Genomic DNA, 26,393 nt, shown 5'->3' on the forward strand with positions numbered 1-26,393 from the left:
TGACAATGCCCCAATGCACAAAGCGAGGTCCATACAGAAATGGTTTGTCGAGATCGGTGTGGAAGAACTTGACTGGCCTGCAGAGCCCTGACCTCAACCCCATCAAACACCTTTGGGATGAATTGGTACGCCGCCTGCAAGCGAGGCCTATTCGCCCAACATCAATACCCAGCCTCACTAATGCTCTTGTGGCTGAATGGAAGCAAGTCCCTGCAACAATGTTCCAACATCTAGTGCAAAGCCTACCCAGACGAATGAAGGCGGTTATTGCAGCAAAGGGGGGGACCAACTACATATTAATGCCCATGATTTTGGAATGAGATGTTCGACAAGGTGTCCACATACTTTTGACCATGTAGTGTATTTTACATTAGTTATCTTTTTTGTTTGTTTTCAGTCCCACCCTACAGCTACCCTAAACCCCTTCCATCGATCTCCAAAGACCATCATCCAGTTTTAATTTCTAATTGCCATATTGTTTCCCACTGTGCTGTGATGTTTCACAAAAGTTCTGAACCTTTCTATTCTCATTGTTTCTTTAGTGGCTAAATTGTTCAATATAATTGTCCTAATACAATTTCCATTCTAATCCTTCAACAACAATGGAGAGTGGCAAAATGTTAGTCTTGACACATACGAATCCAATGTGCAGTTTGATTCATTTATTTGTCATTCTTCTGGATACAAAAATGTAAAGAAAATTCTCACAAAACTAATTCTGATCATTAAAACTAAAGAAACAAACAGTATGGTAACCATGGTCTGGTATGGTCAAAAGAACGTGTGCTGCCATTACGGTCACTTCCAGTAGGCCTTGGAGCATGTATGCCTTTAACTGTTTTCTCCATTGGCCTGTAACACACTTAACAGGAGATTAGTAGCAAACACACATACAACCGTAATTCATCATGAATTGGAAACATACAAATATACAATATAACCTATTTAGCTCAGATGCTAAATTAATTATAAATATTTCTGCTAAGAGTATTATTATATTATTGATCGATTGACTAACTTTTCAAATCACCCAGTAGTGCTATTTGCCGAGTTCACTCCGGATAAATTTTGCAATTCATCAGCCATTCCTTAACCTGCGACCATAAACAGGCTACATATGGTCAGTACCAAAACATGCAATCTAATGTTTCTGTCTCTTCGCAGCAAAATCTGCAGAACTGCGATGGAGGTATCCTCCATATACAGTACCAGTCAAAAGTTTGGACACACCTACTCATTCAAGGGTTTTTCTTTATTTTTACTATTTTCTACATTGTAGAATAATAGAAGACATAAAAACTATGAAATAACACATATGGAATAATTTTGTAACAAAAAAAAGTGTTAAACAAATCAAAATATATTTTATATTTGAGATTCTTCAAAGTAGCCACCCTTTGCCTTGACAGCTTTGCACACTCTTGGCATTCTCTCAACCAGCTTCATGAGGTAGTCACCTGGAACTGGAATGCATTTCAATTAACAGGTGTGCCTTGTTAAAAGTTCATTTGTGGAATTTCTTTCCTTCTTAATGCGTTTGAGCCAATCAGTTGTGTTATGACAAGGTAGGAGTGGTATACAGAATATAGCCCTATTTGGTTAAAGACCAAGTCCATATTTAGGCAAGAACAGCTCAAATAAGCAAAGAGAAATGACAGTCCACCATTACTTTAAGACATGAAGGTCAGTCAATCTAGAAAATGTCAAGAATTTAGAAAGTTTCTTAAAGCGCAGTCGAAAAAAACATAAAGCGATATGAAACCAGTTCTCATGAGGACAGCCACAGGAAAGGAAGACCCAGAGTTAACTCTGATGCAGAGGATAAGTCCATTAGAGCTACCAGCCTCAGAAATTGCAGCCGAAATAAATGCTTCACAGAGTTCAAGTAACAGACACATCTGAACATCAACTGTTCAGAGGTTGGTTTGGGATGAGTTGTACCTCAGAGTGAAGGAAAAGCAGCCAACAAGTGCTCAGCATATGTGGGAACTCCTTCAAGACTGTTGGAAAAGCATTCCAGGTGAAGCTGGTGGAGAGAATGCCAAGAGTGTGCAAAGCTGTCATCAAGGCAAAGGGTGGCTACTTTGAATAATCTCAAATTTAAAATATATTTTGATATGTTTGGATTATAATTTAAATTGAAAACCAAAGTTTTGAATCCAGAGTCCTTATCAGTTCATAAACCACGTGCCATGGAATCGTTACATCGAAAACCTCTTCCCAACTATTTTTCAACCTGTATGACTCAACTGCCATTTTTATGGTCCTTTAATTTTACTGGTATACTTTTTTTAATTTATCACAATTTCCTTTAACCAATTTTGGTCTTTAATGCAGGGCCAACAGACAAGTTCCTTCTCCTTCCACTTGCCTCCTCCATTTTTGTAGTAATGCTGCAATCATTTGGTTGTAATCTTGGATAGAGCAGACATTTCCATATATTTTTGTTAACTGCAAGTGTGACATAACTCCACCAGTCCTATTTATGATATAATTTACAAAGATTATACTGTTTTTAAACATAGTTTTTCCATTACATTTTTATTTTTATCAATTAGTATATTTGAGTTTAACCATACTATTTGTTGTAATATTTGTTATTTTCTGGTGGATTAAACAGAAATTGCAACCAGCTTTCTATGGCATGTTTTTTTTTTTATTACAATATTTTGGAGATTATTTTACTTTCAAATAACCAAAAGTGAGAGGTTGTAATCTGAATAAAGGGGAAAAGGCCATTATTGAACACGGGGTGAGCCATTCTTACTAATCAGCTAGAGAACCAGTTTGAATTTAAATTTCAGTTTTGTATGACTGAAGCCTGTAGTGAGAGGTCCAATCCTTTAATATTTTCTGCACTCCAAATTCATATTTACTATATAAATAAGCCCGTTTAATTTTGTCTGGCTTGCGCTTCCAAATAAAGTTGAATATCATTTGCTCATATAATTTAAAAAACAAGTCGTTAGGTGTAGGCATAAGTAAATAGGTAAACTGGGATATGGCTAAAGGGTTATAAGGGTGATTTCTTCACAAATAGATAGGTATTGTCCTTTCCATGGTAGTAAGATTATCTTTTTTGACTAATTTAAAAAAAATGTATTGTAGTAAGATAATTTCATTTTTTCAGGATATGAATAGAGTATGTCCACTTCTCCATCAGACCATTTTATTGGTCAACTACACAGTAATGTAAAAGTTGTATTTTTTAGCAATCCAATACATAATATGGTGCATTTATCAATTTGGTTGTAATCCAGCGAGATTAGAAAAATGATCTAGATCCTTTGAGGCTGTGCAGGGATCCACATTACACATTTAAAAGAAAACATGAATTGTACATTGACACCTTTGTTTTTAATCCCTGGATTTCTAGCCCCTTGATATTAATGGTTGGATCTGATTTCAAAGCTAACATTTTGATAGTCATAATAAATAGATATGCCAATAGTGGACAACCTTGTTTTACTCCTCTTGACATTTTAATACTTTATGAGAAGTAGCCATTATTTACTATTTTACACCTGGGGTTACTATACATAACTTTAACCCATTGTATAAGAGATTCTCCAAAATAAAATAGTCCAGGCATTTATAAATTCCAGTCGTACTTTATCAAAGGCCTTTTCAAAGTCAGCTATGAATACCAGACCTGGTTTCCCTGATTTTTCATAGTGTTTTTAGATTTACCACCTAGGTCCTGGGAACATTCATGGGAATGTTTAGAGAGACATAACGAATACATATTTTTTTTTAGACAAGCATTATTGTATTGAAGTGTTACCAAAATCCAAAAAGTACAATATACAAACATTCATATAAAAAGGAGAAACGACCCCAATGTAACACCACTACAGACAACCATTCAGACTAAAGTCAATGACCATTGTACAGTTTCATACATGAGCTAAGCATAATTTGGACTGAGGTAGTTTTATCTTATATGTAACTTAATGTTTCTTATCCTTTATTTTTAGCCAGGTACATTTATATTTAAGAATTAAGTCATGAGGGGGTGTGGCATATGGCCAATATACTACAGCTGAGGGCTGTTCTTACGCACGATGCATCGCGGAGTGCCTGAACACAGCCCTTAGCCGTGGTATATTGGCCATATACCACAAACCCCAGAGCCGCCTTATTGCTATTATAAACTGGTTAACAGCATAATTAGAGGAGTAAAAATAAATGTTTTGTCATACCCGTGGTATACGGTTTGATATGCCATGGCTGTCAGCCAATTAGGGCTGGAACCACACAGTTTTTAATTTACATTATACAACGGGTGGGTCTAATCCTGAAAGCTGATTGGTTAAAAGCGCATTCTAGCCGGTGTCTATTCCACAAATTACCACTGGCAAAATCTATCTAATCTATGTTAAAAATGTACATTTACTCTGTTCCATCTGAATACGCAATCAACTGTCTCATCAGACCAGGCAGGGAAGTTCTAAACTTTAAAAAGCATCTAGACATTCTCACATTTCTTTTAGACTAACATTTAGTTTTCAACAATGGAGATTTGTATGAACATTGCTGTCTGTCTCTCTCCAGCTGTCCCATAGTTATGAACTTGTTGGGGTCGGGACGAGAAAGACAGGCAGCGTTTCTCAGCCAGTCGAAATCATGAATCAACTGGCATCATTTTTATGAATATAAACAAAGAAATGTCAATTGAAAAAAGGTAAAATGAAACAAAGATAGTTTGCAGTCTTTCCAGTTTCCGTTTGAAGTTATTGTAGCTGTGTTGTTAGCTAGCTCCTCTGAACAACAGTGCCCTGATGAGAGAGCACATTTTCAAAGCCAGGCTAAATCGCATCTCATTAGCTCATTGTTATGGATGTTTCCAAATAAATGTCACTAGAAAGCAGCTTAAACAAATGCAGCTACTGTTGTTATTCTGTCTGCACTGTTTGACGTGACTGTAAGGTAGCCGTAGTTGGCTAGCTAGCAAGCAGGGGATAAGAACGTTGCCTGCCAGTATGGCATAGATACAGAACAAAAAGACTGAACGAACGACCAGCCGGCTTGGGTAGCAACCCTAGATTTGTGTCTGGACTATATCTTGAGGAATGATGAAATAGTATGAATAAATTCATGAAAATAACCTTATTTGAATATGTTGGTAACCCGCTGTATAAAATTGATACTGCCCTCGAAGACGGTGTTTGGAGGATATATTGGCACGGCTAACAATGCTTCTTGGGCATTATCACTTAAATAACTACCTGGTTATCCAATAAATTAAGCTACAGAAGAATTCAGGATGTGAAATTACAAAAACATACAGAAAGTTGCATTAGGAGGAAACACCAGTCTATGCTCTGTGAACTCTTGTGAGCGTGTAAATTAGGTCACAACACCAGTCTCTAAGCAGTTCTATAGGCTAGACTGTGTGTGACTGTGTGTGTGCGTGTTGATAATATGCGAGTTGCATGTTGACACCACTCTGTCCTGCAGAGGGTTCTTGGCAATGAGGGGTCCTTAGGGGTTGGGTGTGGCCCTTGAGGCTGGAGCCACCCCTGTCTTGCCTGCCAGGGTGCTGGACTTGGGCCGCTTGGACTCTGGGGGCTGGCACACAGGGTCGGTGGGGGGAGAGGTTTGTTCTGGGGGGAAAAGGTGAACCAAAATACATGCATCAATCGTAGACAGAACATTGGACTGAATAAATCTTTCTTAGGAATAGGATTTTACATCATTTAGTATACTCAGATGTTAATTTTGTTTCATTGGTTGGGCGCTCAGAGGCAGACCCCATTACAGAGACAGGTAACTATAACACTGTCCATAGCCAATCCCTGGCCTTGTTGTAAAAGTGCTTGGCAAATCCCTGTGTTGGTTGTTGCATGATATGCTGACCATGTTTGGCTTTCTCCGTGGAGGAGGGTGTGGTAAAGGCAGCTGGAGATCTAGAGACGACGGGAGTCAGAGATATCCGTCTAAAAACAGAAGGTAGCGAGAGAACAGTGACTTAGAGAGGGATTCTACCCGGCACTTGAGTAGGTGGCTTAGGAATAAGTTCCAAAATGCGGCTTTTATGTAGGCCTACATAAGAAAAACTTGCACCTAATTTAGGATTCATAAGGAAAAACTAAACCGGCAAATAATAACAATCTAACTGCACTTCTTCCCATCTATGCTCTTTCTCTCCTCATTCAAATCTCCTCACAGACTGATAATGACCGGACACACACACACACACACACACACACACTGCCCATCTTGTCTGCCGGCAGCCTCTCAGGATAATCGGTACTTGATTAACAGTGGGTGGGGTCCAAAGAACCCTGAATACCAGACAGGGTTTTGTTCTGACAGACAGTAGCTAACGACCAATACACGCCGCAAGCTCTGCCATTATTTTGTCTCACACTCAATGTCAACAAATTACTTATCATCCACAATGTGGATTCAGAACCTGCATAGAGATTCTTAGATACTGCACATTTCTAATAAATGAAACAGTAGGGGGGAAATGGTTCAATGTCCTTCCCTAGACTAGGCATGCTGCCCTGGCTGGTGCTCCCATCAGCCTATCCGTCTAACTGTTCCCTTCCATCCAGTGATCATGTGGCAGTGACGTAGTAGCTGTGTGTAGGTAGGTACCAGGCAGTCACCACCAGCCATTTGAATGGGAGTTCAGGGATTTAGCGTGCAAACGCTACTCACACATGCAGAAACACATTCTCACTAATATACGCACCAATGCACAAACTCTGACTCACAGGTAAGCATTACATTGATTAGACAAACACAGGCATACAAAAATACAGACCAGACACACAATGGTCTATAGATAAAAAATCCATGACATCTTGTGTCTGTGCTCTTACCTGGGGACAGGTTCTTTAGGGGTGGTGCTAGCTTTAGGGGTGCTGGGGCCAAGAGTGTTTCTTTGGGCCTTTGGGGTGAGGCAGGGCTGGGCTGTAGAGGGGGTGTTGGGGGCGCTGATGCTGGTTGTGGTAGGGATCTTGGGGGAATTAGCAGCAGTGGCTTTGGGGGTGCTGGGCTTGCCCCATCCCTCCAGGGTGTTGAGGGTGATCCTATGGGGCTGTGGCTTGGCCTTGCCAGGGTTGTTCTTCTCCTCACCCCCAGGGACCAGGGGGGTGGCATGGGAGGTGAGGGGGGTGCTGGGGGTCTCTTTAGGAATGGCGTGGACAGTGGCGGTGCTCTCTGTGGTTTTAGGGACGGGGGACACCATGCGAGCCATGGCAGCCTTCTTGCCCTTCTTCTCTGGGCCGTTGCCGGGGGTGACGACCTCCAGGACTGGGGGTTCCTTCAGGGGGGTGCCCAGCTCGCCAGGAGAGAAGGAAAGGAAGGAGCAGTAGCCGTCTGTAGAAGACACCGCCAGGAAAGAATCGTCCCGAGACCTACAACAGCACATCATCACTAAATAGACTGGATGGAACACAGACTGGAATAATACTACAACAACTTATTATCACAAGGAGTAGTTAGAAGTTACCCCAAACACTGATACAGGGTCAGACATTTTTCAGTGCAGTTTGGGATTGGGGGATAGGGTCATCAGATCCTAGATCAAGGGCATCTTCTACCTCAAGCTAATCAAAAACAGAGCAATACAAGACATCTGAAGAGCGTTGTGTACCAGGTGAGGTCGCTGAGTGTGTGATAGTGGATGTTGGACACGTAGCCGAAGGGTAGGGTCTGCTGAGTGTCATAGAGGAAGATGGAGTCCTCTGATGCCACAGCAAACACCAGTCTGTAGGGCAAGCCAAACATGTTGGGCAGGGGCTGGGCACTGCCATCTGTAGGGAAGGGAGAGTGGAGTGGTGAGGAGAGAGGAAGGCATAGAGAGGAGAGGAAGGGAGTTAGCTATACTTTTTTTGCTATTGTGTGTGTCCTTACCATCTCCCTTCTTGGTCCTCAGCTCGAAGTAGACAGGGCAACAGCGTACAGCCAGGGTGGCTTTACCAGGGCAGGGCAGGTGAGCTATGGGCCTAAGATACAGAAAGGCAGATACAGGTTATACCCATACTCTGATACAGAAGCAAACTGCAGGCTGTGACAGTCTCAGTTCATTTCACTAAATCTTCATTGTCCCCAGAGGGTTATTGGTTGGCAGCAATGACCTCTTGAGGCTCTTCCTGGAGAAGACGTATGTAGTGCTGGTGACGTTCTCCCCTGCCTCCACACACCCCGCTACACATAGAGAGAGAACGCAGAGGAAGGACAGAGAGAGAGAGAAAGGGGGACAGAGAGAGAGGGAGAGACAGAGAGAAAGGAGATGGGCTAAACAGGATGTCACCTATGACCTCCACATCAAAGGATATGACAGCAGCACAGGACACAATTTCTTCCTGTTTCAAGTCACCAGACAAATACACAGAGTAATTGTTTTCGTTTTCGTTTGTGTTTGTGTACCTGGGGCAAGCAAAAAGGATCCGTCCGGTGTGAAGGTGAGTCGCCTGAAGAAAGACTTCATGCTGTCATCATGGAACATTCGGTACTGTTTCACCTGTACAGAAGCAAATAAACACCATTACATCATTGAGTGTTCAGTGTGTGTATGATTGTTTCATGTGTGTATGGGAGATTGTCCATTCAGCTCATACTGACCTCTCCCCCCACAGCTGATCCAGAGCTCATCTTACTGACACTGTAGGCCTTCCTCCTGCTCTGAGTACTGTACACACGCATCACCCTGAAAGAGAGAGAGTTGACAGTCAGATTGGCAATCAATCATATTACATTGTTTACCAGTTGATGCTGGTTCATTGTTTATATGTTAGTTCCACTAATCACTGATTAAGGGAGAGACAAAATGGCTTCTCACGCAGAACCAGTGGCTGTGTGCGGTGTGTTCCTACCGGTCACAGCTGAGTGTGGCCACATACTGGCCCAGCGGGTCCCAGGTCACTCCCTGCACATAGCTCTTATGGTCATTAAAGATGCACAGCTTCTGTCCTGAGAAATACAACACAGTTACTACCTGTGTGATAACTAATGAACAGCATGCATTCACCGAGAGTAAACATAATAGACAACACAGAGGTACAACTCAACAGACACATTTAGACACACTTTGTGTACACACATCTTACCCTTTGTGACATCCCACATAATGGCAGTGTTGTCCACAGAACCAGAGACCATGAAGTTCCCATCCCGAGTCCAGCTGATATCATACACATCCTCTATGTGTCCCCTACCAAACAATTTAAACAACAATCACAGCTGTGGTTATGAAGTAAGACATATCAAAATATTACAGGGAGCGGACCATGCATTGTAGATAAGGGCATTTATTAGAGGGTCTCACCTCAGGGTCTTGACCACACTCCAGCTCTCCTTGTTGAGCTGACTATCCTCCTCCTCCTCCTGGAACGATTGGGCCTGTTCAGGCTCCTTACTGTCGTTTAGCTTCCACAGCAGGATGGTTGCATCTGTTACACAGTCATTACACTCACATGGAAAAATATACTCTGTGGACTGAATATCTCTTATCATAGCAATTTACAAGTACTTGGGTTTCTTGAAAGATCCCACATCGAAGGTCTTGTGAAAAAGCTCAGGCACAAGCTGGATTGTTTTTTGTCCGTAATAAGTCATGTTTTTATTTTGAAGCGATAAAAGAGGCTTGTTTGCACTACGTTTATGCTTATACTTTATTATGGTGATATCTTGTACATGTACGCCCCTATAAGGTTATTATGTATGATGAACACTGTACCATGGGGTGCTGAGGTTTGTTACCAACTCCAAAGCTCTCACATCCCTGTACCCTCTATGTGTGAGTGGGCTGGCCTTCCTTAACTCTTCAGGGGATTAAATCATTTGTACGTTTTTATTTATAAAGCCATACTGAGACAGTTCCCTTTTTTTACTAGTCTAACTACATTATCAAGCAGTCACATGAAAAACTATTGCCTGACTCACAACTGTGTTTTGTTGATTGTGCCTAAAGCCAGTACAGAGCTAGGGGGAAAAAGCTTTCCAGTTCTCTGCCCCTTCCGCTTTGAACGAGTTTCAAACGGTCCTGAAATTACAGGACCTCGTCCCTTTAAATGAGTTTAAAGCTAGGTTAAACACTATGATGGAAAATAATTGGGGGGGGGGGGGAGCGTCAATTGTTGACCCCTAGTTTCACAACACTCTCAAACCATCTTACTGTTCAATGTGTACATTCATGTTTTTTAAACTGTAGTGCTTCGTGTTGTAAATGTGTCTGCAACTTTGTGTGCTGCTATTTAGGCCAGGTCTCTCTCTAGTTAATCTCAACGAGATTGGTAAAACACAAAAATAAAAAAAATAGTATATTATTGTTGTTTTGGCATCAACTGATTACAATACCAGAGGTGCAAAAAGATGGCGGCCTCCATGCACTTACCACAAATGACTTGTTTGCCAAGTTTTCCGTATTGTACATTGCTCTCTGTTACTCTTTTTTTGTATCATAACCACAGTAAACATGATCCCATTTTTAGCTTCAAGTTTGGAAAATTGAACCATGTCACACCATAGTTTTAAAACGCCATGGATAGTGGTAAAACCATGATGTCATTTTTGAATTCCGACATCTTTATGCACCTTCAGCATTGGAGAAGCTGATCACCCTTGTTCGATTCTATTTGCTATATAAAAGTTTGCTACATAGTGACCCACCATCTCCTCCAGAAGCGAGCAGCTCGCTGTTGGGGCAGAAGCGCACCACGTTGACGGCCTTGGTGTGCCGCGCCAGGTTTGACAGGAAGTCCACCACTGCCTTCCCATCAGTCCCCATCTCCACACGCCACAGCTGACCACAGCAAGTGACACCACACGTTACAGCATCACACAGAGCCACTACACGCGTTGGGTCATTGTCTCTGAAAGCATAACTACATTGTTCCCTTACCAAGCAGTGTGAGTGAGAGAAAAAGGCCCTCTGCTAATGCATACAAGTGTTCAGTTTGTGTGTAACTATGTAAGTGTGTGTGAGAGAGAGTAAGAGAGATATGGCGCTGCACCTGCCATAACATCTGAAAATCTGTGTACACGACCACTAAACTTCGATTTGGACAATGTGGTTGTTTTAAACAGCTAGCTAGTACTCACCCTGACAGTGGTGTCCACTCCTGCTGTGGCCAGCCTGTGTATGCGGCCCTCTGAGTTGTGCTGGAAGTCCAGACTGTAGATAGGCTCTTTGTTGTGCCACGCAATCTCACATGTTATCACCTTCATCCTGCTACTAAATACAGGGAAAGGAAGAAAGAGTAAGGAGAATGTCAGCTAGAGATACTAGCTATAACTAGCAACTGAACAAACAACAATTGTTGTGTTGTTGACACCAACAGTCACTTGTAAATGAGAAGGCAGTGAAGAAAGTTGGGACATTAGCAACTTTCAAGTGCTCTACTCTCATATATTCATTGTAGCTCAGTACCTACGAGAAATGTTGCTTAGTAAAGCCAACATGTTCGTTAGCTTAGCCAGAGCTAAGTTAGCTCAATCGCTAGCTAGTTTACGTTAGCTAGTTCAGATAGCTAGCTGTGTGATGAAGTAAACCACTTGCGATGACCTAATGAACAGTGTTAATGTTATATTACCTATTGAATTACTCAGATATGCATCCAGAACATATGCATAAATAAACATTTATCTCTATCTACCTGTTTTTCCGCTGTTTCGCTTTTCTGCTGAGTCCAGTCTACAAGCAGACTGCACAGACAAAACAACATTGGTTTCCCGCGTAGAGTGCGTCCATAACTTCCGGTAGAGAAGTCAACAGTGATAGGAGGAGAGGGAAAGGGGGCGGGTATGAGAACCTGCAACATCAGAGATGGTTCCGGGTGCTGTAATACCAGAGTAATCCAAATGGCGGCAAAATACACAGACTCTCTTGAGTCTGGGTAATTTCAAGGGGTCAGCAAATTGACATTCAAAATAGATTTCAGATGACATTATAGTAGAATAACAACATACACTGCTCAAAAAAATAAAGGGAACACTTAAACAACACAATGTAACTCCAAGTCAATCACACTTCTGTGAAATCAAACTGTCCACTTAGGAAGCAACACTGATTGACAATAAATTTCACATGCTGTTGTGCAAATGGAATAGACAAAAGGTGGAAATTATAGGCCATTAGCAAGACACCCCCAATAAAGGAGTGGTTCTGCAGGTGGTGACCACAGACCACTTCTCAGTTCCTATGCTTCCTGGCTGATGTTTTGGTCACTTTTGAATGCTGGCGGTGCTTTCACTCTAGTGGTAGCATGAGACGGAGTCTACAACCCACACAAGTGGCTCARGTAGTGCAGYTCATCCAGGATGGCACATCAATGCGAGCTGTGGCAAGAAGGTTTGCTGTGTCTGTCAGCGTAGTGTCCAGAGCATGGAGGCGCTACCAGGAGACAGGCCAGTACATCAGGAGACGTGGAGGAGGCCGTAGGAGGGCAACAACCCAGCAGCAGGACCGCTACCTCCGCCTTTGTGCAAGGAGGATTAGGAGGAGCACTGCCAGAGCCCTGCAAAATGACCTCCAGCAGGCCACTGGTGGAGGTAATTTAGTTTGAGACTTGGGGTAAATTGGGAATTAGGAGGTGGGGAAGCCTTATTTAAAGTGCTTTCAGAACGTCTTCACACTCTTATTCCACATTGTGTTACCGCCTAAATACACCATAATGACAAAGTGAAAAGATGTTTTTAGAAATTTTAGCTAATAAAAAAAAAAATGAAATACAGAAATATCCAATTTACATAAGTATTCACACCCCTGAGTCATTACTTTGTAGAAGCCCCTTTGGCAGCGATTACAGCTGTAAATGTTTCTGGGCAAATCTCTAAGAACTTTCAAAACCTGGATTGGGCAACATTTGCCCATTATTCTTTTCAAAATTCTTCAAGCTCTAACAAATTGGTTGTGAATCATTGCTAGACAACCATTTTCAGGTCTGCCATAGATTTTCAAGTAGATTTAAGTTAAAACTGTAATTTGGCCACTCAGGAACATTCACTGTCTTCTTGGTGAGCAACTCCAGTGTAGATTTGCTTTGTGTTTTAGGTTATTATCCTGCTAAAAGGTGAATTAATTGCCCAGTCTCTAGTGGAAAGCAGACTGAATCATGTTTTCCTCTATGACTTTGCCTGTGCTTAGCTCCATTCCGTTTCTTTTTGTATCCTGAAAAACACCCCAGTCTTTAACAGTTACAAGCATACCCATAACATGATACAGTCACACTATGCTTGAAAATATGGACATTAGCACTCAGTAATGTGTTGTATTGGATTTGCCCTAAACATAACACTTTGTGTTCATGACAACAAGTGGATTGCTTTGCTAAATGTTTTGCAATATTACTTTAGTGCAGGGGTGTCAAACTCAATCAGCGCATGGGCCGTATTGAAAAAACACAACATATTGAACAAACACAATGAATTCACAGGCCAAACATAGCCTATTATGTTTGTTTTTATAAAAATAACATGGATATAACTGCGACCAAAACTGGCCGTGGTTTTAGTATAGAAAAAATATGTCCCTTTATAATGTCCACTTATGTACATAGGATGCTGCATATAGTATTTAACATATTAAAACAAAAGAAGAGATAAATAATATTTGTTCAGCCTTTGCTGCTATGCTTGCAGATGTGCATAATATGCTGCGACCCTAATCAAAAAGTATATAGTAACTCCAAATAACTAAAAAGTAGCTAGGTTGTTGTAACATTGAAACTTAAAACATGTTTTTAGTTTTGTGGCACCGCATGGATCACCAGTGCGGTTGAATGCAGCATTGCTGTATGCTGCACTCAACATGTGTTGTAGTTGAGTAGCCAGCCTGGCTATTGCTCAAATGTTGCTGTAATATACCTTGTTTCTTCTTTGCATGTCGTGTTGTTGCAGGTTTTGTTTTATGGTTATTCATTGTTGTCAAGCTTTAAAAACCGAAGCCATACTGCAACCTTTTAGTAGCCTAGCTAGCAGCGGTGGAAAAAGTACCCAATTGTCATACTTGAGTAAAAGCAGATACCTTAATAGAAAATGACTCAAGTAAAAGTGAAAGTCACCCAGTAAAATCCTACTTGAGTAAAAGTAAAAAAGTATTTGGTTTTAAATATAATTAAGTATCAAAAGTAAATGTAATTGCTAAAATATACAAAAGTATCAAAAGTAAAAGTATAAATCATTGTGTGCAAAGCTGTCATCAAGGCAAAGTGTGGCTACTTAGAAGAATATAAAATTGAAAATATATTTTGATTTGTTTAACACTTTTTTTACTACATGATTCCATATGTGTTATTTCATAGTTTTGATGTCTTCACAATTATTCTACAATGTAGAAAATAGTACAAATAAAGAAAAACCCTTGAATTAGTAGGTGTTCTTAAACTTTTCAGAGGCAGTGTAAATATATATATACATACATATATATATATATATATATATATATATATATATATATATATATACACACACATCTTTAAAAAAATATATTTTCCTTTATTACTGTCAGAATGTGTGCGTACTTGTCACGTTCTGACCATAGTTCTTTTGGTTTTGTCTTTGTTTTAGTGTGGTCAGGGTGTGAGTTGGGTGGGTTATCTATATGTTGTGTTTCTATGTTGGGTTTGTTGTTTGGCCTAATATGGTTCTCAATCAGAGGCAGGTGTTTGTCATTGTCTCTGATTGGGAACCATATTTAGGTAGCTTGTTTTGTGTTGGGGTTTGTGGGTGGTTGTCTTCTGTCTTTGTGTTCATTTGCACCAGATAGGACTGTTTTGGTTTTGCCACATTTGTTATTTTGTATTGTGTTCATGTTCAGTTGTTTTTATTAAAACATGGACACTAACTACGCTGCGTATTGGTCCGATCCCTGCTACACCTCCTCTTCAGACGAAGAGGAGGAAGGCTGCCATTACAGTACTGGTAGCGAAGTCAGGTGCAGGAGAGCAGAGGTTTGTGAACAGGGGCCTGTTGCACAAAACTAGGATAAGGGATTAAGCCAGGATATCTTGGTGATCCTGGCTCAATTGATCTGTAATCCGGTTGCACTAAAGATGGATAGGGGGCAGGAGGATATGTTATGGTATAAATTACCATGGAGATTTATTCTGTGGAGCTAGCCTGCTCCAGACCAGGCTAAATTCCAGGATCTATTTAATCTCATCCCTAATGTCAGTCAGCAGTCACCACAAATGGAAACCAATAGTTATTTCACTGCTCACTATACATTGTTATCACATATAACTAGACCCACTGTTATTATTTAAACGTTTGTGATCATTAATTTCAATGATTTTGCGATAAAAAATGATTTTTAGATGATGTTGCTATCATTAGATAATTTACAGTTTCCCATAGACTATAAGGCTATATATAAAATGATAGAATATAGGGCCACAGAGGGGAAAAAAACAAGTCATAATATTGTAACCATTGTTTTAAAGGAGGACAGTTGTTAAAATGACAGATGTGGGGCATTTCGGAAATTGTACTTCAGTATGGTTTCATAAACAAAACATGCTGATGTGCCAGAATATTAAGTATCACATTGTCATAAGTATCAAAACTGTAAAAACAATATGTAGCTTTTCTGCAGAAAGAACCAGCCTCATAAATTTATGACTTTATCCTTTTTCTTCAGTGTGGCCCTAGTACTCTGTCATATAAACAAATACACATTCCATATGAATATAAAAACACAATGTGTAACATTATGTTTCCTTTATTGAATAAGGACAAAACAAAGCAGGTAAACCATCAGCTCCTTTCGAAACTGAAGTCACAGTGACCTTACAAGATGGAAAGCACAGAATCCAAGCATATTATACAAAATGATACATACACATTCAAGGTCTGTATAAACACACCCTGCATGTCTGCACACTAAAATAAATGCAGGACAAATCCATACACATCAACTGAACAGACAAATGAATGGATGCAGTAGCCTCCCGCAGCCTTGTATACACACAGTATACCGCACAAACACATAAGAGGCCAAATTCGTCAAAAAACGAACCCAAAAAAAAACCAAATTCCTCTGCCCGCAGGACATATTTAACCAAAATTGAAAGCACACATACTAACTAAAATAATTCAACACATATTGGTCCCTCAGCAGCCGACCACTGTCGTCATCAGGAAGATTGCCGGATTGTCCCAGTCCATGGCTTGGCCACTCTGGGCCCTCTCCTTCCTCAGGCAGGCCACATTGTGAGGACAGCACAAGCCACAGTAATATCACATGCCCTAACAGGGCTGACCCTTAATTTGTGAAGCAGTGAAAGCGTGCCTTCAGGAGGCCAAAAGTCATTTCAACTCTGGCCCTGGTCCTGGCATGGGCATGGTTGTAAGCCTGCTGTGCTTCCTTGGGGTCTGTGAAAGGTGTCAGGAGAAAAGGCTGGCAGCCATACCCCCTGTCTCCCAGCAACACACCAGAGAATTCACCTGTCAACACAAAACTCATCATTACTACCTCATAAACACAGTGATATTCTTGACACAGCCATGATGGTTATAAATAGGGTTGTGTGGCTTACCTTGTGATAGGCACTGATAGATTTCAGAGGCCGAAAGATTCTGGAGTCATGGACTGAGCCAGGCCATTTTTGCCACAACATTGCTGATCACACAGTCAGCATTGCAGACCATCTGAAATCATAAGATGAGGAATATTACACCAATCAATGCACATCACTGGCAATGCAGAGTGTTCGTCAATGGACAATATCAAAAAATTATGTTCACCTGAACATTAATGCTGTGAAAGGATTTCCTATTCACAAAATCGGCCTCATGGGCACCTGAGGGGCTTTTATCCTTATGTGTTGCAGTCCACTGCACCAATGACATTGGGGAAACCTGTCACACAAAGTAATGAGTATCCTACTATGTGTTAACAGTTGTCCTGTAATTTGTAATCCTCTACCTGCAATCCTATAGAACTCCTCTTTGATGTCACAGAGTCTTCTGTGCCAGGGAAGGAGATGAAGACATCTGCTAATGCTTTGATAGCCAGACACACACTCCTTATTGTGCGGCAAATTGTGCCTTGTTCAGCTGTTCTGCATCCCCCACTGAGTACAGGAAGGCTCCACTAGCAAAAAAGCGCAAGCACATAAAACCATTTCAAAATCAAATCAAATTTTATTAGTCACATACACATGGTTAGCAGATGTTAATGCGAGTGTAGCGAAATGCTTGTGCTTCTAGTTCCGACAATGCAGTAATAACCAACAGTAATCTAACCTAACAATTCCACACTACTACCTTACACACACACACAAGTGTAAAGGGATAGAAATATGTACATAAAGATATATGAATGAGTGTGGTACAGAACGGCATGGCAGATGCAGTAGAATGGTATAGAGTACCGTATATACGTATGAGATGAGTACTGTAGGTATGTAAACATAAAGTGGCATAGTTTAAAGTGGCTAGTGGTACATGTATTGCATAAAGATGGCAAGATGCAGTAGATGATATAGAGTCAGTATATACATATGAGATGGTAAGTAGGGTATGTAAACATTGTATTAAGTGGCATTGCTTAAATGGCTAGTGTACATTTTTACATAATTTCCATCAATTCCCATTTTTAAAGTGGCTGGAGTTGAGTCAGTATGTTGGCAGCGGCCGCTAAATGTTAGTGGTGGCTGTTTAACAGTCTGATGGCCTTGAGATAGAAGCTGTTTTTCAGTCTCTCGTCCCTGCTTTGATGCACCTGTACTGACCTCGCCTTCTGGATGATAGCGGTGAACAGGCAGTGGCTTGGGTGGTTGTTGTCCTTGATGATCTTTATGGCCTTCCGCTGACATCGGTGGTGTAGGTGTCCTGGAGGCAGGTAGTTTGCCCTGTGATGCGTTCTGCAGACCTCACTACCCTCTGGAGAGCCTTACGGTTGTGGCGGAGCAGTTGCCGTACCAAGCGGTGATAACAGCCCGACAGGATGTCTCTATTGTGCATCTGTTAGAAGTTTGTGAGTGCTTTTGGTGACAAGCCGAATTTCTTCAGCCTCCTGAGGTAAGAGCGCTGCTGCGCCTCTTCACAACGCTGTCTGTGTGGTGGACCAATTCAGTTGTCCGTGATGTGACACCGAGGAACTTAAAACTTTCCACCTTCTCCACTAGACTGACCCGTCGATTGGATAGGGGGTGCTCCCTCTGCTGTTTCCTGAAGTCCACAATCATCTCCTTTGTTTGTTGACGTTGAGTATGAGGTTATTTTCCTGACACCACACTCCGAGGGCCCTCACCTCCTCCCTGTAGCCGTCTCGTCGTTGTTGGTAATCAAGCCTACCACTGTAGTGTCATCCGCAAACTTGATGATGAGTTGGAGGCGTGCATGGCCACGCATCGTGGGTGAACAGGGAGTACAGGAGAGGGCTCAGAACGCACCCTTGTGGGGCCCCAGTGTTGAGGATCAGCGGGTGGAGATGTTGTTACCTACCCTCACCACCTGGGCGGCCCTCAGGAAGTCCAGACCCAGTTGCACAGGGCGGGGTCGAGACCCAGCGTCTCGAGCTTGATGACGAGTTTGGAGGGTACTATGGTGTTAAATGCTGAGCTGTAATCGATGAACACATTCTCACATGGGTATTCCTCTTGTCCAGATGGGTTAGGGCAGTGTGCAGTGTGTTGCGATTGCGTCGTCTGTGGACCTATTGGTCGGTAAGCAAATTGAGTGGGTCTAGGGTGTCCGGTAGGTGGAGTGATATGGTCCTTGACTAGTCTCTCAAAGCACTTCATTGAAACGGAAGTGAGTGCTACGGCGGTAGTCGTTTAGCTCAGTTACCTTAGCTTTCTTGGAACAGGAACAATGGCTGCCTCTTGAAGCATGTGGGAACAGCAGACGATAAGGATTGATTGAATATGTCGTAAAACACACCAGCCAGCTGGTCTGCGCATGCTCTGAGGACGCGGCTGGAATGCGTCTGGCCTGCAGCCTTGCGAGGGTTAAACCGTTTAAATGTTTTACTCACCTCGGCTGCAGTGAAAGGAGAGCCGCAGGTTTTGGTAGGGGGCCGTGTCAGTGGCACTGTATGTCCTCAAAGCGGCAAAAAAGTTGTTTAGCCTGTCTGGGAGCAAGACATCCTGGTCCTCGACGGGGCTGTTTTCTTTTTGTAATCCGTGATTGACTGTAGACCCTGCCACATACCTCTTGTGTCCAGCTGTTGAATTTCGACTCGATTTTGTCTCTGTACTGAGACTTAGCCTGTTTGATTGCCTTGCGGAGAGAATAGCTACACTGGTTTGTATTCGGTCATGCTTCCGGTCACCTTGCCCTGGTTAAAAGCAGTGGTTCGCGCTTTCAGTTTCACGCGAATGCTGCCGTCAATCCACGTTTCTGGTTGGGAATGTTTTATCGTTGCGTGGTACGACATCGTCAATGCACTCCTAATGAACTCCGCTCACCGAATCAGCTATATCTCAATATTGTTGTTGGACGCATGCGGAACATATTCCAATCCGCGTGATCAAGCAGTCTTGAAGCGTGGATTCAGATTGGCGGACCAGCGTTGAACAGACCTGAGCGCGCGGGAGCTTGTTGTTTGAGTTTCTGTTTGTAGGCTGGAATCAACAAAATGGAGTCGGGTCAGCTTTTCCGAAAGGGGGGCGGGAGGCCTTATAAGCGTCGCGGAAATTAGTATAACAATGTCTAGTTTTTTCCAGCCCTGGTAGCACAACCGATATGCTGATAGAATTTAGGGAGTTTTGTTTTTTAGATTAGCTTGTTAAATCCCCAGCTACGATGAATCAGCCTCAGGGTTGTGGTTTCCAGTTTACAAAGAGTCAGATAAAGTTCGTTCAGGCCATCGATGTGTCTGCTTGGGGGGGAATGTATACGGCTGTGATTATGATTGACGAGAATTCCCTTGGTAGATAATGCGGTCGACATTTGATTGTGAGATTCTAGATCAGGTGAACAGAACGACTGAGTTCTTGTGTGTTGTTATGATGATCACACCACTTCTCGTTAATCATAAGGCATACCCCCCCCCTCTCTTACCGGAAAGATGTTTGTTTCTGTCGGCGCATGCATGAAGAAACCAGCTGGCTGCACCGACTCCGTTAGCGTCCCTTGAGTTAGCCATGTTCCGTGAAGCAGAGCACGTTGCAATCCCATTTGCTCCACACTCAGTGCATGGCTCCGTGCAGTGCGGTGCTTAATCCTGGACCCAGTAGTCTGCATAATACCTGATGCCATCTGCAGAAAACCTGTATCTTCATATAGATGGTCATCAGGGAAGGCCAGTGGGTCCAACCGGTCCCTGAAGACCCTTTCTCGCCTGAAGCTCTCCTCAGCACAAGTGCTTCTTCATCCACCACATCTCGCACGAATGGGCATGCCATTGTCAGAGCAGAAAGGAACACACAATTTTGGGCCTTCATATAGGCTAGTGGCCACACCTGGTGCTGGGGGGTGGGCAAAAGAGGGCGATGCCTTATACGATGACTTGGTTGTACTGATTGCTGGAAAATAAAAAAAACCTTAGAAAGATGCCACCTCCTGTGTGCTCACAATAAGAGCTCATATGTCATGGCTCACTTGACTTTACGAGAATATACCTAATTTTTATTTTGAGCTGTGTCATCTTCTTGGAGCTGGGGAGGAAAGAAAAATAATGATTAATACATTTGTTTACAGTTAGCATACAGTGTACATTGAAGGCATATCTCACCTCCCTCTCAAGTTTTTTTATTTCAAGGTCCAGTTCCTAATTGTCCTCTTTTTTATTTCGGACTCCAGTGCAAGATTTTCCATCTTTTTCTTCTTGTACTGAATGTCTATGTCTGCCAGTTCTATTTGGCGCCGGAGGTGGTTGCCATACAATTTCTGATAGCTTGTGAGCTCTGTGAACACCAATACAATTAGCGCAGCTGGAATTTGGCAGGATTGTGGCGTCCTTTTATTAATACGCACTGTTGCCAGGCTGGTTTTCCCACTGATAGCATCTGGTCCTGTAAAAGAAATTAGATTTTTTGATTTGATGAGGACTCCTCACCATGTAGAGTAAATAGTACTTTCACAGTCTTAACATGATACTCATGCCTTCTTGAATCCAGAGAGATGGTCTCCTCCTCATCATCGTCTCCATCATGTCTGTTGCTGCTGCACTGGGGCCTTCACCCTATCACATTTAATCGGATTCATATTAAGCTAGTAGACAAGACATGCCAGCCTACAGTATGCCTTTGATGGAGTACTCACTGGATCAGCATCGTCTGGTGCTTGTGCTGGTGGCTCTAACAGGAACACAGTGCTGCCAGACACTGCACAGGCAATAGGTAAACCAAAGTCAGACAGTCCAAATTGATTCAATATGAATGTGGTTGATCCCATGTAGAGATGAAGACATACCTTGAATGAAGCGGGTGGCATCTTGGGAGGAACCTATGCTCGTCTCTTTCCCCCCAGGGATCCCCTCTAAGACGGCCTGCCTTTATTTAGCTCCAAGGCCATGTCCTCTGCTGGGGTAAGGTCAGCCTTTGGTGACCCACCACCCGTGCCTTGTCTGTGGGTATTCTTTTTCACTGCTAAAACAGTACAGACAAATGTGTGAGCAGGCACCTTCTGGGTACAATATGATGCTTGTGCTTTGTTAAATATTAGTCAGGGACCATACCATTCTGCAGAATGTTCTTGTATTTGATTTTGACCTGCTGCCATGTCCGTTTTGGCCCGTTCATGTTTAATCTACACACACACACACACACACACACACATTTAATGGAGTCACACTGCAAAAAATTACTTGGTATTTTTGTCTTGTTTTCAGTAAAAATATCAAAAAATTTATCATAGCTTTATACAGTGTGATGGAGTTACTTTACACAATTTCACTCATATCTGCAGTGCATTTCAATTAAAAATTTTACTGTTTCATAATTACAGTACAACTGCATTTTTGGAGATGTGAATTAAATATTTGAATTGTAATTGTGATGTTTCAGCGGAGCGGTGAGTGTGTAATTGTGCACTACTTACGCATTCAGGCGGTCTGCAATACTTTGCCACGCTTTTTCKCTTTGCTTTATCACTGTGGCGGTGTTGCCTTTCTTCTTAATTATATCTTTTACCTCCTCGTATGCCTCCATGAGGATTTGTGCTTCCGACGGGGAAAAGTACGCGGCTCTAGTTGCCATGGTAAATCAGTTAATCTGTGATCTGTGGCGGGGTCTATTTGAGTGAGCCGTGAGCGCGCACCTATCCAGGATTGGTTTCACCTGGCTTAATGAATCCGTGTCTGCTCATCCTGGCTTGGTCTTTGTGCAACCAATTAAGCCTGGACGCACATGTTTTGGCTTCATTGAGCTCAGCTGAGTCATTTATCCCGGATGTCTTAATTCTACTTTTGTGCAACAGGCCCCAGGCCCACACTTAATTTAGGAAAAAGTGCAAAACGCGCAAAACAGTCACAAGAATTATGTTTAACAATAAACATCTTCGTGAAAAAATAACATGGAAAAAACAAGCCAGTCTGGCGTGTCAACAATACACACGTAACACAAACAATCTTACACAAAGATATGAAAGGGAACAGAGGAATAAATACATGTAGATTGATTGGGAAATGAAAAGCAGGTGTGCAGGAAACAAGACAACACAAATGGATACATGAAAAATGGAGCGGCGATGGCTAGAAAGCCGGCGGCGTCGACCGCAGAATGCCGCACGAACAAGGAGAGGAGCCGACTTCAGCGGAAGTCGTGACAATTACTTTCTAACCCTACCACCCCTCCCTAATTGGAGTAAACTAGTGAACAACAACGCTTAGGCTTCTACTTCCAGCTTATACATACTATATATTTTTTATGGCACAGTCTATTTTACAATAGTTATATATATATATATTTTTACTCCTGTCCTTCGTCTAACCTCAACCTCAACCTAAACCTCTCCCATCTATTTATTTCACAAAAGTGATGAACCTATATACGTTTTATGGACACAGTATGTTTTACATTAGTTATCTTGTTGTTATTAGTTATTATTATTACCAACCTTCAGCTCCATTCAACCCCTCGCATCTATCTCTTAACACCATCCACATTGGATTTATAATTGCCATATATTTTTCAACTGTGCTGTGATGTTTACAAAAGTTCTGAACCTTTCTATTCTCATAATTTGTACAGATTGTACATTAAAAATAGTTTTTTTTGCTAAAGTATTATTATATTATTGATCGATTGACTATGACTTTTCAGATCACCCAGTAGTGCTATCTGCAGAGTGAGCTTCAGGTAAATGTTGCAATTCTTCAGCCATTCCTGGACCTGTGACCAAAAACAAGCTCCATATGGACAGTGCCAAAACAAATGATCTAATGATTCTGTCTCTGGGAAGGTTGTATCCCCCCATATATATAACAATCTATTGGTTGCAAGAATTTTGTATAATAATTTTAATGAAAAATTCAAAGTTTTGAATCCGTTTTGCGTATCAGTTCATAAACCATGTGCCATGGAATCGGTACTTCGAAAATCTCTTCCCTACTATTTTGCAATCTATATGGCACAGCTGTCAAATTTTTTGGTCCTTAAATGAAACTGGTATACTTTTTTATTTGTCAATTTTTTTAACCAATTATGGCATTTAATGCAGGGCTGACAGACAAGTTCCCTACTTTTCCCCCTTCCACTGTTACACCCTGATCTGTTTCATCTGTCCTTGTGCTTGTCTCCACCCCTCCAGGTGTCACCCATCTTCCCCATTATCCCCTGGGTATTTATACCTGTGTTTTCTGTCTCTGTGCCAGTTCGTCTTGTTTTGTCAAGTCAACCAGAGTGTTACTCCGTGCTCCAGCTTGTTCATTTTCCCAAAAATTTGATAGTCATCCCAGTTTTGACCCTTGCCTGGCTTGACTCTGAACCCACCTGCCTGACCATACTGCCTGCCTGCCACTCTGTACCTTGGAAAAACCTCTCTGGTCTTCGTGGTTGAATTTGTTTGAAATTCACTGCTCAACTGAGGGACCTTACAGATAATTGTATGTGTGGGGTGCAGTCATTTTAAAATCATATTAAACACTATTATTGCACAGAGTCCATGCAACTTATGTGACTTAAGCACATTTTTACTCCTGAACTTAGGCTTGCCATAAAAAAGTGGTTGAATACTTATTAACTCAAGACATTTCAGCTTTTCATTTTTTATTAATTTGTAAAAATGACAAAAAACATAATTCCACTTTGACATTATTGGGTATTGTGTGTAGGCCAGTCAAAAAAACTAAATGTAATCCATTTTAAATTCAGTCTAACACAAAACAAATGTGGAAAAAGTCAAAAGTTGTGAATACTTTCTGATGGCACTATATATTGCAGGAGTCAGGGATGAGCATGTGGTTGTGGTTTGATTCTACCCCCCCCCCCTTCCCTAAAGTGCATCAGGCAAAGAGTAGGTATTTTCTATTGCCCTGCCAATCATCAAATATGCACTTGCTTTGATACTATGTGCCCTTCTAATACACTGAATGACATTTCTGCTTCCGTTTTGATTTTGATGCCTTCCCAAACAAAGAAATGATTACTAATTGTGTATGAAATTGTGATAGTGATATATTGAGGATTCCTTAGTCAGTAAATGTTATTGGGTTTTCTACGTCTATTGTATTTTCTGCAGGTTGACATTTATTGTTATGAGTCTTGCCCTGCTGGCAAAACTGAGCAGTTTCCAAAAGATTGGCTATAAAGTCAAAATTGTCCACAGTATATCGCAAAAATTCATGGAAACAACATTTCGCTTTTTGGTCTTAATTTAAGGTTAGGTGTCACGCCCTGACCATAGTAAGCTGTTTTTCTCTGTGTTGGTTGGGGCATGATAGTGACTAGGGTGGGTCATCTAGGTGTTTGTATGTCTATGTTGGCCTGATATGGTTCCCAATCAGAGACAGCTGTTTATCGTTGTCTCTGATTGGGGATCATATTTAGGTAGCCATTTTCCCCATTGCATGTTGTGGGATCTTGTCTACAGTAAGTTGCCTATGTGCACTCCAGTAGCGTTTCGTTTGTGCTTCTGTTGTTTTGTTTAGTGAGTTTCTCTTTATTAAAATTATGTGGAACTCTATGCATGCTGCGCCTTGGTCTCATCATTACAACGATCGTGACATTGGGCATTAAGGATAGGTTTAAAATCTGATTTTATGACTTTGTGGTTGTGCCAGCTAGTGATCACTATGCAGAGCTGCCTCCAGTACACGAGTCATCTCAATAAAGGACAACCTGCATATTTTCTTCTCATATACTTTAAGAAGCTGTTGGTAATGTATTACAGCATTAATATGTGTATCTTTTGTTGCCAGTGATATATGAAGCAAGGGGTTATTTCTATTAATTGAGAGAGAAAACATCACAACACAACAGTGATACATTTTTATTTTGAACAAACATACAAAATTCCCAAATAAATAATACGTTCAAAACAGTTGCATTGTAAACAGAGCTGTTAATTGCAGAGATTACATCCCTACACTAATCTGAGAACTCCTGATCCTGACGTCATTCCAGGAAAGTTCACTGTGGTCCCCTGTAATCAAAGAGAAAATCATCATCCCGGGGAAAAAACGAACACGATTCCAGAGCCTCCATCCACATTGGAGTAGTAAGTCTGTGTGAGAATGAGGTGTTGATCTCAGTAGAGAATACAGTAGACGGCACAGGTCAAAAAGTGATTGATGACCTATTTATGTGTCACGTGGTTATGCCCATATATGTACATCCTGTCCTTCCGTTCTCACGCTATCGAGTGAGTGCTTATGTAACCTGAAAGTGCATCTGTTTATGGTAAAACATGTGTTTGCATTAAAGCTGTCAATATGATTGATGTGTAGTGACCTTGTTGAACTGTGGAATGTGTTTGAACATTTTAAAGAGTAGAGTAGTGAGTCTCTGCTGTTCAGCAATAATATTTATGAAACAGTAATTTCCGGGGGTGTAGGGTATTTGTCAGTATAAATAAAGAGCTGTGAACACTACGAGCAACAAGAAACCTTGAGATAAACCACAGAAGACTAAATAAATAAAACATGGATTTTTTTTATTACTGACATGCCATGACGACCTTAACATCCGAAGCAGGACCCCGGTTAAAGCATAAAGAAAGGGGAGAGTATAAAGCATCAATATACGATGCGCCAAAAAAGCTTTTTCTAAGTATGTATAGAACCCAAATATCGCCCGCAAATGTGTTGATGTGTTGATGTCTAATGGGCAACTATGGTGGTATACTGTATGTTTGATTACCCGGCCTGTAGAGTGAAACTCTATACCATAGCCGAAGGAGAAGAATATACAGACCAGACCTTAGGAGTGGACTACAGAATTGAAGACTGGAATGTGTTTCACAAGGTGGTGTGTCCCGATCTGAGAGTTATCACAAAGAGGTATAGCTTGTTCACGGGCTACGAGGCCCATTGAGAAGGTGCCCCTAAC

General features: G+C 41.6%; 2 protein-coding genes and 2 long non-coding RNA genes across 6 annotated transcripts in view; 1 reads left to right on the top strand and 3 right to left on the bottom strand.

Annotated features, from left to right (window-relative positions):
• LOC111959806 (potassium voltage-gated channel subfamily E member 2) overlaps window positions 1-26,393 on the top strand; it is a 367,483-nt gene that overhangs the window by 210,704 nt on the left and 130,386 nt on the right. The gene's annotated exons all lie outside the window — the stretch shown is intronic.
• LOC111959921 (chromatin assembly factor 1 subunit B-like) lies at window positions 648-11,708 on the bottom strand. Its single transcript, XM_023981770.2, has 14 exons — window positions 11,613-11,708; window positions 11,059-11,191; window positions 10,627-10,759; window positions 9,284-9,407; window positions 9,066-9,169; window positions 8,832-8,928; window positions 8,581-8,665; window positions 8,386-8,479; window positions 8,094-8,163; window positions 7,870-7,961; window positions 7,610-7,769; window positions 6,834-7,370; window positions 5,860-5,939; window positions 648-5,606 (listed from the first exon to the last, which is right to left on the bottom strand). The coding sequence occupies exons 2-14, from the start codon at window positions 11,182-11,184 to the stop codon at window positions 5,485-5,487; spliced, it is 1,824 nt and encodes a 607-aa protein (XP_023837538.1). The 5' UTR covers window positions 11,185-11,191; window positions 11,613-11,708; the 3' UTR covers window positions 648-5,484.
• Window positions 16,185-17,035, bottom strand: LOC139023794 (uncharacterized). 2 transcript variants are annotated; one of them, XR_011474996.1, is made up of 3 exons: window positions 16,883-17,035; window positions 16,494-16,605; window positions 16,185-16,401 (listed from the first exon to the last, which is right to left on the bottom strand). It is a non-coding gene; the product is annotated as an uncharacterized lncRNA (long non-coding RNA). The 2 variants fall into 2 exon arrangements; XR_011474995.1 differs by lacking the exon at window positions 16,883-17,035 and adding an exon at window positions 16,702-16,789.
• Window positions 21,042-22,326, bottom strand: LOC139023749 (uncharacterized). Of its 2 annotated transcripts, XR_011474906.1 has the most exons (5): window positions 21,946-22,326; window positions 21,584-21,654; window positions 21,319-21,494; window positions 21,169-21,230; window positions 21,042-21,088 (listed from the first exon to the last, which is right to left on the bottom strand). It is a non-coding gene; the product is annotated as an uncharacterized lncRNA (long non-coding RNA). The 2 variants fall into 2 exon arrangements; XR_011474905.1 differs by having other exon boundaries at window positions 21,584-22,326.

This window comes from Salvelinus sp. IW2-2015, linkage group LG36 (assembly GCF_002910315.2).
Source record: "Salvelinus sp. IW2-2015 linkage group LG36, ASM291031v2, whole genome shotgun sequence".
Lineage (NCBI taxonomy): Eukaryota > Metazoa > Chordata > Actinopteri > Salmoniformes > Salmonidae > Salvelinus > Salvelinus sp. IW2-2015.